This window comes from Magallana gigas, chromosome 5, assembly GCF_963853765.1.
Source record: "Magallana gigas chromosome 5, xbMagGiga1.1, whole genome shotgun sequence".
Taxonomy (NCBI): Eukaryota; Metazoa; Mollusca; class Bivalvia; order Ostreida; family Ostreidae; genus Magallana; species Magallana gigas.
The window spans coordinates 7067889-7085537 of record NC_088857.1 but is presented as its reverse complement, the minus strand read 5'-3'; the positions used below and the strand labels follow the sequence as shown (position 1 = coordinate 7085537).

General features: G+C 32.4%; 1 protein-coding gene across 2 annotated transcripts; it reads left to right on the top strand.

The window, feature by feature from the left end:
• The first annotated feature begins 1231 nt into the window (after positions 1 to 1231).
• On the top strand, positions 1232 to 14443 carry LOC105327170 (coadhesin). 2 transcript variants are annotated; one of them, XM_066084640.1, is made up of 9 exons: positions 1232 to 1344; positions 4119 to 4274; positions 6051 to 6212; positions 8169 to 8339; positions 10579 to 10749; positions 12314 to 12478; positions 12587 to 12598; positions 13145 to 13272; positions 14282 to 14442. In XM_066084640.1, the coding sequence occupies exons 1-9, from the start codon at positions 1287 to 1289 to the stop codon at positions 14381 to 14383; spliced, it is 1125 nt and encodes a 374-aa protein (XP_065940712.1). In that variant the 5' UTR covers positions 1232 to 1286; the 3' UTR covers positions 14384 to 14442. The 2 variants fall into 2 exon arrangements, with proteins under 2 accessions (XP_065940712.1, XP_065940713.1); XM_066084641.1 differs by lacking the exon at positions 10579 to 10749 and having other exon boundaries at positions 14282 to 14443.
• The last annotated feature ends 3206 nt before the right edge of the window (positions 14444 to 17649 follow it).

Here is a 17649-nt window from a genome sequence, read left to right as displayed (position 1 = left end):
TCACTCATGTGAAACATTTCATTAAGACTCAACACCTTCATTAATGTTATAGGCCAAACAATGAAAATCTCTGGATGTATAAGACTCTCTATGGTCAGAGAGTAGATAACCCACGATCAGAAGTATTTAAATAAAATTTAATCAAGTAAAAATTACTAATGTCTGCCTCATCAAATTAGATCTAGACGCACGTAAATCACTTGCTCACAATTTAATGTGATTAGGTAACAAACTTTGATTTAAAAAGTAGCGTTCTTAAATCCGTGTGTCTCTCTATGTGTGGGTAGGTAGAGGGTGGCAGTTTGAACCCCTCCTCCGGGATTCACATTGCTATTTCTATATTATAACTATAAACATTGGAAATTAAACAGACCACAACCTCTGGGAAACATTTTGCAAGTCTGTACATTTATGTAAACGTGTACAAGGTACATTTCATAAGTGTACCCCCTTTCCTCTCACTTGTTTCTCTCTCTCTCTCTCTCTCTCTCTCTCTCTCTCTCTCTCTCTCTCTCTCTCTCTCTCTCTCTCTCCAACAATTTTACTGGAAAACTTTAAGTACCCATAAACATGCTTTGAGCCTTGATAGGGATTAGATATCATTTAGATATTAATTAATTTAAATTAATTGAAGATTAATTAAATTAGAAATAGCTTCTGTTTATAAATTTAAACCGGTATAGTATAAGAAAAAGAAAAATTCGGTGGGGGAGGGGGTCAAAACAAAGAATATATAAGCATTTCTGAGATCATGGTTAATCAGAAACTTTGTTTTTCATTTTACTTTAACAGAATCGAGTTTTTCAACATTAATCATTTCAATCCCTCATAGAAGTATATATTACTATTCTAATTGCGTATTATTGAATTTGTTTACAACAGCGATGTAGAGCAAAATCAATACAGGGTATCTAAAACGCTAAGTAAAATTTGAACCAATATTGTAAAATCCGTATTATGACGTAGTGCGATACTCAAACTACTTAAAGTCTAATAAAATTAAATAATTAGAATACCAGCAGAATAGTAGATTAATTTTCAGTATGTGTTTACAAAATAGCATACAGTTCAATTTTTCACGTAGCCTACCTTTTCATAAATTTTGAAATGATTATAAATTATCAAAAATACGTTATATGATTGTTATATAATTTTCTAAAAAGAAGTTTGAAGTAGTAGTTTTCAAATTGATGTACCATCCGGGCATGTCAAAACAAGATTAACCGAACAACTTTTATGATAATAACAGATAAGAAAGTGCATTTCGTCTTCTGATCAGTTCAGTCATGAACATTTTGTGCACTTATATCATCTTTGGACTATTAAAAGCAAGCTTTGTAGCAGGTACTGTAATTTTAACACACATACATTTTTGCTTAAACAAAACAATGGAAACTGATTGCTATTCTTTTTAAAATAACATTGCTTTAAATAAAACAAGAGGCCCATGGGCCACATCGCTCACCTGAGGAACAATAGGTATGATAAAGTCAGCTTAATGGAGTCAAAATACAAACAATCTGGACAATGTACAATAATACATGTAGATCCTGTATAAATAAAATCCATTTTTCCCCCTTGGAACTCGGATAGCCCTGATTGCTGCCATTATTTACAAGAGCAGACTTTAATCACCGCTCCTGCACATATATAGGGACTCAACGTTACGCAGGCAGGAATGACCGCACACCTACGCAACTGAACAGGTACCAACGTTAACGCAAGCAGGGATGACCACACACTTGCGCCAACAGCTCAACCTAACGCAAGCAGGGAGTACCGCACACTTGCGCTAGAAAGGCCAGAACACCAGCAGGGATGACCATACACTAGTGCTCCGCCGCAACCACCACCAATACAAGCAGGTATGACCGCACACTTGTATTAATGCGATACAGGGCAGGAATGACCTCACACTCTGTATCGTAGGTTAGAAAACACGAAGATTAGATAGAGCAGGGATGTCCACACACTCAATCTATCCATACCCGTTCAAGGTTAACCCCAGACAGTCGCTCCTCGTAATGCAATAGACACTGTCCATATATATGTGCCGGCCTAAAATAATTCATAGTATCTAAAAATTGGAAATCAAAAATAAACAAACTAATCCAGCCTAACCCAAAACTACTTATGCAGAACAACTTATATACATGTATATTGAATATTTATTATTGTATAAAAATAATCATCACAATAATTGGTTAACAGTGGATGCATTAATTAAAATAATCAAGAATCAATAAATCAAGGGCAATAACTCATTACAGTAATCCAAAAAGATTCTAATGAAAAAATAGCTGCCTGCTTCAATTTTATAGTCATATCACATGTTGAGTATTGCAGTTCTCAAAAAGATCCTTTACAATCGTTTATATATATGGGATATTTAGCTACATCAAACTCTGAACCTTCTTGTGAGGCCAAAGAATTGTCCTGGAGCCAAAGTCTTAACAATTATAAAGAATCATCTTGCTGGTCAGTTTCTGAGAAGAAGATTTTTAAAGATTTACTCTATATATTCCTATGTAAAACTTTAACCCCCCCACCCCAAATGTGGCCTCACCCTACCCCCAGGGATCATGATTTTCACAACTTTGAATCTACACTGCCTGAGGATGCTTCCACAAAAGTTTCAGTTTTCCTGGCTGATTTGTTTCTGAGAAGAAGATTTTTAAAGATGTACTCTATATTTTCCTATGTAAAGCTTCGACCCCCCATTGTGGCCCCACCCTACCCCCAGGGGTCATGATTTTCACAACTTTGAATCTACACTACCTGAGGATGGTTCCACACAAGATTCAGTTTTCTTGGCTGTTTAGTTTCTGAGAAGAAGATTTTTAAAGATTTACTCTATATACTCCTATGTAAAACTTCGACCCCCCCATTGTGGCCCCACCCTACCCCTGGGGGTCATGAATTTCACAACTTTGAATCTACACTACCTGAGGATGGTTCCACACAGGTTTCAGCTTTCCTGGCTTTCTGGTTCTTGAGAAAGAAGATTTTTGAAAATTTCTCGAAATTTTTCATTAATTTCTAATTATCTCCCCTTGAAAACGGGTGTGGCTCTTAATTTTCACAACTTTGAATCCCCTATGCCTAAGGATGATTTGTGCCAAGTTTGGTTGAAATTGGCCCAGTAGTTCTTGAGAAGATGTTGAAAATGTGAAAAGTTTACGGACGGACAGACGGACAGACGGACGACAGACAAAATGTGATCAGAATAGCTCATTTGAGCTTTCAGCTCAGGTGAGCTAAAAAGCACTGGTATTGAATTATTATACACATGAAAAAAGAAAAGTATCAAGATTAAGTTATCTTGTTGATTTTGCGGTGTTTTACATAATTCATGCACGCGTCAAGACGAGTCTGGCCGTCGTGCTTACATCATGATGACAACAGATAAGAATTTGCAAATTCGTCTCATGAACAGTGCATCCATGAACTCATTGTACACCTTTTATTTTTAGACACAGAATGATAAAAATTATGTAATATTTTTGACAAGTTCAATAAGAATACACAAGGATAAACTCGGAATTTTGTATAGAGAACAATACATACAATCTGGTTATTGCAATTTCATAGTTCAACTATTGAATAAGAAACAGATAAATTAGGACAAATTGTTTACAAAGTCATATATTTCAGTATCATGTTAATAAAATCACATAAAATTCCAAAAAGCAGTCACCAATTAGGAGTCTTGCCTTATGACGTTCATTTCCTTGTTTCGTTTATTCACTAAACAGCATGTCCCATGCCTGATGTCGCTGCAAATATAAAAGAAATGAATAGCAGTTTTAAATTTATATATATTTGAACATGGTCAGACAGTATAACAGTCGCATGGTTTAATACAATGAAGCCGAAATGAGTCTTAGGGAAGATTTCATTGCGTACAAACCAATACTGGTATTATATCCTTTGGGGTTTTTTTAAGCAAAATGAATTATTCTTTAAATTAACGTTTTGAAAAAAACCTAATTGAAAATGTACTTGAATTGTGTTTATTGTTCATAACAATGAAAAGATATGATCGTCATTTTAGCGACATGCCAATGATTGATAGACCAATTAAACAGTTTGAATAAAAATGTTACTCTTATGTATAGCACGTTGGAGTACATGGGGAGCTTGGGGCCACTGCAGCGTGACCTGTGGGAGAGGAACAATGGTTTCCCATAGGACCTGTTCACATCACGGATCATGTGATGGATCGTCTTCAAGGACCTCGCATTGTCATCCCAGAACACATACCTGCCCACCAGGTATTTTAATTAATATTTAGCGCGACACGTATCCGGATATTTCAGGTACACAATTGTCTCAACGAATCAGAAATACAAAATTTTACTGAATTGTTAAATTCTAATTTTTTAAATGATGTTTCTGAATACACTTTTCTGTAAACGAACACAATCTTTCTGGTATTTAAAGATTCTTTATTTCCTTCAAACACGATCTGGTGTTTGTTTATATGTAAATGTTCCATAAGGCAAAAAGATTGAGACTACGTATTTACGTACGTATTTTATGGGGTTTCCATCAAACAGAACACCTAGCACCCCCCCCCCCCCATATCATGCTGTTTTTATGCGTTGTTTTTCGGGGGGGTCTAAAGATCTTAAAAGCTGAATGATTTGTCATTACATTGTGTTGGGTTAATTTAGATATCCTGACATATACATGTATCTTCGTGAATTATTATATCTAAAATATTGCACTGATAACCAATTTGCATGAATTTTCTCTTTAAGGTGACTTTTATTAACTAATCAATATTTGAATGTACATAGTTCAAATTCTAAATAAACACAACAGATACAATATTTCACAAATTGCAGATTCAGGTGACAATAACTATTAATTCATTATTCTGCAATACATGGATTTGACATGTCTATATAGCAAGGCACATATTCAGTGGTATATAGTTGTACATGTAGATCAAGTCAGATTATATATTTTGTCAATTTAAAACTCATTGCTAAAACTTCGTGTAATTAATTGGAACAACTGATTACACGAATTCTTTACTTCATCATTTGTTTATTTATCTCTCATGTACGTAATCAAATCTATTTTCACGTATCCTCACACAACCTTTCATACTTTACCCAATGTTAATGGAAATATCAATGATAAGAAACTTAATTGTCAATGTCATTTTTTTAAAAATAAGATACTTCACTACAACCTTGGGCTCTAAAAATCTGACTTCATTCTTTGAATGCTAGAGTTTTTAAAGTACATGTAAATTGTATAATATTGAAATCTGAGCTCTCTTGGAATTTGACCAAAGATTTACCAATAGAATTTAATTGTACATGTAAAGACCAACAACAGGCCAATGACTTCAAAACTATTTTTTATCCAAATGTGGTATTCTTGAATATAAAAAAAAATTAAGAAAAATACGTTTACTAATAAATTTTTAAGGTCATGCTGGATAAAATTAGTATTACTACGTAAATGTACCACATGTATAGTTTAGGTTTTAAAATGTCTTTTTTCATTCCTAGTTATAAACCAGATATTACAACATAGATATCGTAAATTTAAATGTTAACAGTTTATAACCATTATTATAACACATCTTACGTAAAAACATCATAATTTGGTTCAAAAATGTGTAAAGGACGCCTTGAAAAGTGTTTGATGTTTGTTAAAGAATAAACTTTTCATTGTCAATTTTGAAACATCTGTAAAAGATTGTCAAAAAACAGATTAAAAATTGATCAACGACAATCGATCTTGACAAATTGATTAAACCTTTAGTGGCAGTATTACTGTCATTTATTCAACGAAATGCTTGGCTTAGTTGATCCACGGAGATCTACTGCATATGCATGTGGGTAAAGGGGTTCCAGCCACCGACACACCGGCACAACCTTCTTTCTTTTTATCTTAAATTGTATATTCATTTTATATCCATCGTGGGATATTTAATAAATTGCTTGTATAACATCTAAAAAAATTTATGACAAAGGAATACTTTGAGGTTGGATCGGAGAACCTAAACGGACGTTGCTCTTTTATTTAAGTTGACGGCCACCTGACAGCATGGGGACATTGGGGCTCCTGCTCAGCAACCTGTCAAGGGACCAGGACACGAACTCGGGTATGTCACCCTCCAGAACACGGTGGGGCTCCATGCGGGGGAAGTACTGTCGAAACGTCAGGATGTGGCGCTTCGCACTGTCCAGGTATGGTTTTGATTGTTTGTTTGTTTTTTTAGTGTGTTGATGCTGCTTTTAGATTTTTGTTTATTAGAATTAATATCTACATGTATACGTCAAAACCGGGTGTAGTTGAACCAAAGCTTTTTAACCTAACGCGTGTCATTAAAATTGCTACAAGACTGTTGTGCAATTATTTTAAGGAATGTATCCAGAGATACCTGGATACCTTATATATTTTTTGCAGTATAAAAGCTTAAATTTGCTAGAAACTCATCGGTAAAACCATTTTGCAATCATCTCTCTCTCCCGATCGGTCCTTCAGCGTCTAAGCTTACAACTGATTTAACCGAAACGGTGCCTGTCAGTAATAAATATCACCCTTGAATTTGCATCTACTGTCGTAGATTTGAGACATTAAAGTTTTTATAACACATAAATACGTCGTACCTTAGCTATTCTCTTCTGAATTTAGCACTAATACGCATATTCAATAGGCATAGATTTCAAGCAAAATACCAGTTAAATTGACGGAAGTGGATAATATTTATTCATCTTTTTTTTATACAAAGTTTTTATAAACATGTTTATGAATGCACATATTTTTAAATATTTACACAAACATACATACATGTAGAAGGGGTATCTTATCTTAAGGTGACAACTTTTGTCCTCCGTTATATTATGCGTCGATTTTGGTTGAATTTGTTGTTAACTTAAATGTTGAATGACCGATCTGAAGACGGGGAGGAATGTAAAATGATTTTAGTGCTTAGTTTCAAGCAAAAACTCAAACTAATCTGACAGTTTTAAATGAATCCAAGATGGCGGCGTTGTGTACTTCTTGTAATAGTAGAAATAAAAATCTGTGAGTACTTAGTATTCAAAGCCGTCTTATCAAATAATTACTTTTTCTGATAAAAAAAAATATTTATCGCAGTTTCTTGTTTCTGACACAACACTGTCTTGATCAGATTTAAAAAATGCATGGATTGGAGAAATAAAAGCAGCAATTTTCCTATAAGTTGGCAACAATTCCTAGAGGATGGATAAAGACGATTAAATGTAAAAATACTTGTCATTGATTTTTTAGAAAGTTTTTACTCATCAAAATTAAGAGTCCTCTTCAACATTCTTGTATATTTGTGGTGGACACTCTGTGCCTTGCATGAGAAATATTGCCATTCGATTCTAGCTTGTGATTTTGCTATGTGATTTGTTTTTTGTTTTTTGTTTTTTTTCGGGGGGAGCAGGGGGTTAGTTTTATAATCAAATAACTAATATCCTTCCAATTATTTTGCAAAGTTTATTTAATCTTTTATCAATAGAAACGCAATTTGATAATTAATTGTAATAATGAACTATTTGTACATAGTAATACAATCATTTTGTGAAAATAAGAAAAACATCAACAGGTTTGTATTTTTCGAACAAAAAACGCTAATTGAATGCTCTGAAAAATGTTACATATCAACATTAATATGTGATTTATAAGATATAAAGTGCTTTAGAAGATATAAATATATTATGACCACTTTCTTGGCATTTAACGGAGATGCATGCACTACAATAAGAATCACCCATACTCCTTTTTTGGAATGATCGATGTCTTATTGAGGCAGTTTCCGATTTAAAACATAAAAAAGTAATTCAATCTTTAGCTTTATTCATGTTTATAATATCTAAACCATTACGTAAATAAATGTTAAATTTTCTTAGTTTATTATACTATAAATTAATTGATTTTATCACAAACAATTGATCAGAATATATCAATATACTAAAAAAGACTTTAAAAAAATTGGTTTTGGAGTCACCCTGTTATTCCTCATTTAAATGATTCTTTTCATATGAGAAAACATATGTAAATGCATTGTAGATTTTTTAAATACGGTACGTGCAACGTTAATACCTTTTGCCAAGTAAAAAATCAAAAGGTAAAACCAATCAAACTACACAGCACTACACATTTCATTTATACAGTAAACGGAGGGTGGTCAGGGTGGAATCATCCATCCGCGTGTAGTGTCACGTGTGGTGGAGGAGTAAGAACAAGGACTCGAGCCTGTAACCACCCAACTCCAGCCAATGGTGGCCACCAGTGTCCGGGGGTATCACACATGAGTGAACATTGCAATGAAAACCATTGTCCAGGTAATCTAAGATGTTTCTGTCAACTGTAAACTGATATGCTATAGTCTGCCCCATGATATTAATGCTGCACATTTGCACGACTTTTAACAAAAATACAGATACCTGTAAAAGAATATAACCTCATTCTCATATTTTCATGTTTACTTCGTAAAAATTCAAAGGAACTAAAACAGGTTTCCTACGGTGATTCATAATTGGGAATGTTGACATCATTTCTCTTAGAATGTCTCGCACAATTTTTCAATTTTTCAACGTTATCATCAGGGCTTAATTATGGCTGATGCAATGCAAAATCCCCGTAGACTTTCTATTTTTAGCCGTGTATTGAAACCTGGCAAGCTAGAGGGGGCGTTTCAAAAGGGAAACCTTTGAATTTTTTCATACTATCAAATAAACATCGTCTGAATCAAGAAATATTAATAAATATCGAATGATTTAAGAAAAATATGTTGCAAAAATATCTTAGATCAGACTATAGTAAATTGAATATTTTTAATAACGTAATCATTTTCCAGATGGAAAAAATAATTGAGGTCCAAACAGAAAATATGGACTCGAGATTAAACAGGATGCCATAGGAAAAATTCAGCCTGCGCATGAGCTAGCCTGGTTCCTATGCCAGATTATGAGTAGAACAGGGAATCAAAATCACTTGAATCAAAATGGAAATTATTGAAAAACTTCATATGTATATCTGTACAAAGAAAACAAAGAATAATAGCAAAATATGTGATGATATTCATTTTAGGGGCCGTTTTGGGCTCAAATCATATATAGTCCTTTCTGAGGTAAAAAGTCAGGACTGCGTTTTGCAAAAGAACGACTTACGACCAAAATCTTGAATGCTTTCAATTACAAATTAATCAATGTTTTATTCTATTGGCTGTAAAATATAGGAATTAAAATCAAAACAGTTGTAAATAAATGGTTTTGTATATTTTATCTTCTTCAAAGATCATTCCATGATACTAGTAATATTTACGATTTTGTCCTAAGTTCTTTTGTAAAATGCGGTCCAGGACTATACGTGATACCACATACACATTTAGTGGTTAAACACCACAGAGGTAAAAAGAAAAGCAACTGAAACGTCAGTTTGTATTTCTCTTGCCAATTTCTTTCTGGCAGTTTGTTATCTATATCATCAGTAAACACGTAAAAGGGCACACGATACACCATTTACTTAACATTTAGCCCCACACCCCATTAACCACGTGTTTTTTGTTTGTATGTTTAGACTGCACTGTTGCATACACCTTGGAAAAAATCCTCTTTACGAAAAATGAAGGATATATGAAACCATAATATAAGTTCATTCTAATTGGTTGATTGTCGTTGTGATACCTTTTGATTGTTTACTTTTTGAAATTGTCATGCTCCATTCAGCCGACAATTACTCATTTACAAAATATACAGTCGTGCATAAAAAGACCGTATTTGATCGCCCAATAATATCTAAAGGTCATTTTAACTCATTTAACGTATATCTATATTATTTGTTATGACTGTACGTGACATAGTCATTGATAAAATGTATTCAGCTATACATTTTTAAATCGATTCTTAGCGTTATCAATGTCAATTACACGGGACAATGTTATTAAACATTGAAAAATAAATAGAAAGATAGATAAGTGGATGGATGGATAGACAGACAGACAGATAGACAGACAGACAGATAGATAGATAGATAGATAGATAGATAGATAGATAGATAGATAGATAGATAGATAAATATTAGATAGATAGATAGATAGATAGATAGATAGATAGATAGATAGATAGATAGATAGATAGATAGATAGATAGATTAAAAGATGTTGAAAAATGAACACTCAACTGTCTTTTTTAACAAAACATGTCAATTAAAAAAGATGACTTATTGTTGCATTTTTTCGTTTTAAAATATCAAAAACGTATTAAGTCTCTGGATTTTTCAATTAACATTTAAACCTCTTACGCAAATTAAAAACGTTGATTTACCTATTTATTTTCTATAAATTAGAAAATGTTATTTAAAACAACTGATCAGAATATGTCAATATACTAAAAAAGACTAAAAAAATTTGGTTTTGGAGTCACCCTGTCAATCGTTATTTAAATCATTTTTTCATACGTAGAAAACATATGTAAATAAATTCTGGATTTTTAATATACGGTACGTGCAACGTTTTGCTAATTAAAAATTAAATGGTCAAATCAACCAAACTACACAGCACTACACATTTCATTTATACAGTAAACGGAGGGTGGTCAGGGTGGAATCATCCATCCGCGTGTAGTGTCACGTGTGGTGGAGGAGTAAGAACAAGGACTCGAACTTGTAACCACCCGACTCCAGCCTACGGCGGCCACCAGTGTCGGGGGGAATCACATATGAGTGAACATTGCAATGGAAACCCATGTCCAGGTATTTGAAGATGTATCTGTCAACTGTAAACTGCTGTACTAGTATATTAAGTATATTCAGCTTGCGTATGAGCTAGCCTGGATTCTGTGCGAGATTATAGATAGATAGATAGATAGATAGATAGATAGATAGATAGATAGATAGATAGATAGATAGATAGATAGATAGATAGATAGATAGATAGATAGAAGCAACATGTAAACATTCTTTAAGTACTGTAAGGTGATTCTGTAAGGGGTGATCAAATCCAATTAAGGTTAGGGAACTTTATGATAGATATCATCATGCACGGCCGTATTTTATCACCCAAAAATATTCAAAATTCATTTTATGTCATGCCAAAGTCATGCCATAGACTGTACGTAATAAAATCAGTGATGAAATGTATTCAGCTATACGATTTTAAATGGGATGTATGGATTAATGGATACATAGATTAACATTAAAACCTCTTATGCAAATAAACACGTTAAATTCCGCTAATCTATTTTCTGTTAATTAAAAAATGTTATTTAAATCAACTGATCAGAATATATCAGTATACAAAAAAGACTAAAAAGTTGTATTTGGACTCACAAATCAAATTGGATATATCAACTAAAACGTATCTATAGAATAAATAAAAGATACGAGCATCTTGACATCCAAAGAGTTAATTAATCATAACTATTATGTTATATCTGCAATGTGATCAATAAAAGCCACGTGATAACCTTCCTATCACCCCTTATTTTCAACATTCTTTGTTACATCCAAAATCAATCACACTAAGAAGCCCTGCACATTTGATTTATAAGCAGAAAATATAGAATTGCGATTAAACCGGATGCTTTGGGGGAAATTCAGCTTGCGCATGAGCTAGCCTGGTTCCTGTGCAAGATTATGGTTAGTTCGGGGAACCAGGCTAGCACACGTTTATCTGAATTGGGATTAGGATTCAATGCCATATGAACATGATAAAAGGCGCTGCAACTGTAAAGCTGCCGGTAAACAGTACAGAAATAATGAAGTTCAATTTGATTGGTCGATTGTCGGTGTGATACATTAGAATGGTTCATTACACATTAAAATAGTCGTGCTCTGATTAGCACAAAATTACCTGATTATAAAAATAGCTTGATGCATGAAAAGATAGATATAAATATATATATTTAGATTCAAATAATAGGGAAACATTCTTTAAGTATTATCAGGGGATCAAATTAGGTCAGGGTTGATCAAATCCAGACAGCCCTGAGAGTTATATAACAGACGGTTTCTGATCACACACGACCGTATTCGATCACCTTATAATATCTAATGGTCAGTTATATTAATTTTACTTCATATTTATATAATTTCAAAAAAATTATGCGACATAGTCATTAAGAAATGTATTTAGTTATACATTATAAAATCTATTATTAGTGTCATCACTGTCAAATACACCGGAAAATGAAAATATAGATTGAAACATACATGGATGAATAGATAGATGAATGGATAGATAGATAGATAGATAGATAGATAGATAGATAGATAGATAGATAGATAGACATGTAGAAATTCTTGAAATTTTTGAAAGTGAATGGTGTCTTATTGGCCTGGGGAGACTGGTCACCGTGCAGTGTAACCTGTGGGAGCGGATCAAGGGTGAGATCCAGGGCCTGTATTCCACCAAAGTACGGGGGTCTCAATTGTACCGGACCGTTGTTTGAAATAAATAACTGTATTCAAGTTCCATGTCAAAGTAAGTAAAACGTGGCTTTTTCATATAATTTTTTTTATATATTTTTGCATATCTATCTATTATATTATATTTTATATCCTTTTATGTTTATTCCTTTTTTTTGTTTAGCTCCACCAGCAGGTGAGTGGAGAGTATTTAATTTTCTAAAATAAACATAATATCATATGATTAGAATTAATGGGTTTTTTTTGTACTGAATAATAGTTTTTAGCTTAAAAATGATATCATAAAGGGTTTTTTTTTTTACTATATACAAAATTGTTGATTAGAATAATGTCTGAATCTCACGTTTTTTCAACGTTGCGATTTTTTAAAGAATCAAACATTGTCTCATCAAGAGAAAAGAAAGTTGGGAGCAAATTAGAAGAAACTAGCTATGTAATATCACATCATATCTTTAAAAAATGTAATTCAACGCTATTTTTATTATTTCTTTAAATATTAAAGAAAGAAAAATGAATTTTAATTTTTCCTTACTCTTAATTGTATCATATTTAGTTGTACAACTGTTTAAAAAACTAAAAAAATATCTATAAATTTTGAATTAATAATTAACTGTTTAATGAAAGGTATATGTAAAGTGTCTGTTTTGTAATGTAATGAATTCTACGTCTGTTAGAATTTCATTAAAATAGAAATCAAGTAATTAACTGATAAATCATCTAGGTGTTGCTTGCCCTAGCTGTACCGAGCATATAAAGTGCACATGGAACACCACCTGCCATGTGTCGGATATCTGTATGGTCCGATCTCTCTCTATCACAGGATTCAAATTCACTACGCACTGCATCATGGTAATATTTGAAATAATCAAATATAATAGTACCAGATCAAAACTTTACTAAAGCCTGTTATGCTTGTTTTTATTTAATTTGATTACCCCGACTGTTATTCTCTTTATAGAAGTGGAGAAGTAAAGCCTACATCCAACTTCTTTTTGCAAGCCCTCATATTTTGATTCTTGAAAACGTGTAAAAGTCGGAACCGAAGACGGTCTACTCTTCAACCCATGTTTCGACTCCAGTTTCCCTAAATTTTCGTAACAGGCCTATTTTTTCTACATTTTAAACATTAATGCATGCATACATGTATATCACAAAAATATTAACAAAAACCCGCTGTCAAATAATTTTCTCAACTTCTATATTCCGGGTTTAAATTATGAGATAGCTCGCTATAAGGGGTTTAAAAAATAAAAAATAAATTATAGTCGGAAAAACTGGAAAAATATTGTTCTGATTTTAGACTTTATATAAAGTTATTTTTCTTATTAACCTTTTAGTAATTTTGGTACTCACTATTTGTTTGTACATTGTAGGGTTTAGATGATTCAGTAACGTTTTTAGAATTATTGTCTTAAATGCGTTTCCAATTTTTTCCGGAACACAAACATTTAATCTGCTTTAAACTAGATAAACAATATGATAAACAAATTTAAACCCAGGATGTAGAAGTTGCGAAAATGATTTGACAGCCGGTTTTTGTTGATATGTTTGTGATATAGGCATACATTAATGTTTAAAATGTAGAAAAATTAGGCCTGTTACGAAAATTCAGGAAAACTGAAATCGAAGATGGGTCGAAGCGTCGACCGTCTTCGGTTCCAACATAGACACATTTTCCCGAATCAAAACAAGAGTGCTTGAGAAGAGAAGAGGATGTAGGCTATGCCTTTCCAATTCTCAAAAAGAATTCCCGACTGTATTTGATCAACTCATCAAGCTTTACGAATGGTTCCCTATTGCCTAACTGTTTTTTGTACGTGTATCTGGTTTTTAAAATGTTTTATGGATTTTGATTCAGAAAGACGACTGTCTTCTCCTGAAAATGCTGGCAAATAAAACACATGGAGAAGTTTTCTGTTGTCCTGATGAAAACTGTGTACGAGCACTGATAGTGCAATAGGGGAATCTACAAATGTCCAAAACATTAACGTGCAAAACGGATTGTAATTCATTTTAATTGATTAAAAAGAATTGAAATTGTTTAGTATATCAATATTTTAGAATGGAAACGTTTTAGCACACCTGAGTCACTCAAGATATTAAGTGACCTATTGCAATTTGTTGTCGTCTGTCGTAAGATCAAAAAATTACATTTTGAACTTATTCTTAAAAACTACAATTGACAATTAAGAGCCATTCTCTAAACTGACTCCACATAGATAAATAATAGGAACATGTAATGAAGATATGCTCGGTAGAATTCCCACAGAATGTGCAATCAACATTATTACTGGCTTTTATCTTCTTCGGATAATTTTTAACTTGGAAAATTCTGTGTTAAATTCTATACTGGAACCATTGAGCAGCAGAATCTTTGGTCAAATTAAAACACAGTTTAAACACATCTTAAGTCTTTTTTTCGAAATAACCATATGCATTAAGTGACATTTCCGGGTTCCATCTGTCAATAGAAGCTGGAGTTTTGTCTTTAGTGTTAATACACATGTATTTTTATAGAAAATATTGATAAAATCTTATAACAGAACAATGGCTCATAAAACAATGGTATAATTGGACCAATAATATAACAATACAGTTCTTTAGTGACACAAGAAAGTCTTGTAAACTTTGCAATGGCACTTATAATGCTATTAAATTGCATTGTGCATACATGATTAATGTTAAATTTGTTTTCAAACATATCTTTTGATAGAAACGTTTAATTATCATCTAAGAAATCATTACCACTTTTTACACCCTTTTTATCTTAGAAGTGTACCATACAGGAGATAAAGTAACCTTGTCAGAATTTTGTAAGTTGCCAATATATGATGCCAGTACATACAACCATGATTTTAAAACATCAACCCAGAAGTTGTTATTTGTCTTTCCTAAAAGTGTCTTGATAAATCAGCAGCAAAATACAGAATTTTTTCTTCCGCGAACTTTTAAAGATATTATAAATTTATCAATATTGACCATATTAAGTCTATCATTTAAATATTTTTAGGTAACTTCCTGTTGATTTTATCAGACTTGGCTTTTCATAGAAATTTAAAAAGCTCTTGGGTCAAAGATGACAAAAATTCTTAACTGGGTCTGGTAGAAATAAAAAAAATGATTGAGCTTTGGCAATATAAGTTTATTAATTACGGTTATTCTTCCAATAGGAGTAGGAATTCGTCTATCACATGGCTGAATCAATGCCAATATCTTTGGTGATTGTATATCATAATTTGTCAACATTATTGATTGAGATGAACTGGAAAAAAAAATACCTAATAAATTGAATTTCTAGTTTCCACTTAGTATGATGAAAATCTTTAGTAGAACATTTTCTTTAGCCAATTAAAATAGTGTAAGTTTTTTAACTGTTCATTTTAAACCAGATAATCTTGCAAAATTTTTTAAAGTATTAAGAGGTTCAAAAAGAGACTGTTCCGAACCATCAAGCGTTAGTAATGTGTCATCGGCATACTGTGGTAGTTCATATTACTTGTTATTGATAAATCTACCTTTTATTTCTTTGTTTTATCAAGAAAGAAAGTATTTCTGAACAAAGTATAAATAGATAAGGGGCAACTGGGTCACATTGTCGACAACCACGTTGAATACTAAATTGATCCGATAAGTAACCACTTTGCATAATTGCAGCTTTAAAATTGATATTCAAATTTTCACCCAGTCAATTATATATTTACCAATTCAAGTAAATTCTAAAACTTTAACAATGAATGACCACGAGATAGAATCAAAAGCTTTCTCAAAATTAATTAACATAACAAGGCCTGGAATGTTATTTAATTCTGTATAATCAATAATATCATAAATAAATCTAGCATTTTCACGTATTAACCTGCCCTGAATAAACCCGGTTTGGGTATCCGCAATTAGCGTGTCTAGGGTGGATTAAATCCTAAAGCTTATATAACCTGATGAAAGACCCATTTAGAAGTGTGATAGGTCTCAAGTTTTTCATAAACTGCCTAGTTTTGTCACCCTTTGGTAAACGAGAAATTATACCAAGCCTCTGTGATATTTGTAATTGTTTTTTTAATTAATATGCCATTGATGGCACTAATTATAAAATACTTTAAATTATTCCAAAAGAATTTTAAAAACTCGGCCGTAAAACCATCACTGCCTGTTGACTTACTGGTTTTCATATCTTTAGGAACTTGGAGAACTTCTTTTTCTGAAAAATGTTCCTCAAGTTTCTTTGAGACCTTATCATCTTAACATGGTACAGTGGGAGAGGAGGCACACTCTGAATGTCGATATAATCTAGTTCATGATCAAAATTTTTATATAAATTTTCATAGATATCTTGACATTATTCATAATTTCTGACTGATTATAAATGGTCTCTCCTCTTGAGTTAACAATCTTTTTGTTTTGTTAAGAAAGTTTCTAGAATCAAGGTGATAAAATTATTTCGTAGGTTTTTCCCCAAGCTCTACCCATTTTGCCCTAGATCGAACAAAGTGGCCATCTTTTTTCTCTTCTAGAAACTGTTTTTCATCTTCTAAAAAGGTATGATCAACAATTTCACTGTTATGTTCAATATCATTGATTTCTTTAATAAGAGCACATTCTAAATTATTGCACTCTTTCTTTTCAAGAGGAGTAGGACGTGGTAGTTCCAAGAATTTTCATGAGTAATATTTCCAGAAAGACAGAGTCATTAAGTTTACAATCAGTCTCCAAGGAACTATTTCCATACTGTTCTTTACATGTACCATCTGTATTTGATTCTTGACCTTATCAACGTAAGTTTTATCATAAAGATCATCGAGATTATTATTGAATTTTCATACATCTCGTCCTATTTTAAATGTATTTAATCTTAATTCAAGAACAACAGCAGAATGGTCAAACCGATAACCAGATTTGATATATGTACATATCTTCATCTACATTCGTAAAATTCTCTGACATCAGAATATAACCTTCCTAGATTAAGGGAACTATTCTTTTTCCATGTAAACATATTATTTTCAGGGTTAAGAACTCTACAGTAATCCACAAGTGTTAAGTCACTCTTAAACTTTTTCTCTTGCTTTATGGTTGTTTTATATGGCTTTAATTTTGAATGTCAATAGCTTGATTTAGTGTTAAATTAAAATCTTCACGAAGTATGAAGAAGTCATTATCAAATTCTTAAAAAAAACCATTCTCAAACATTGTCATAAAGATCTGGACAGTCAGAATTAGGACCATAACTAT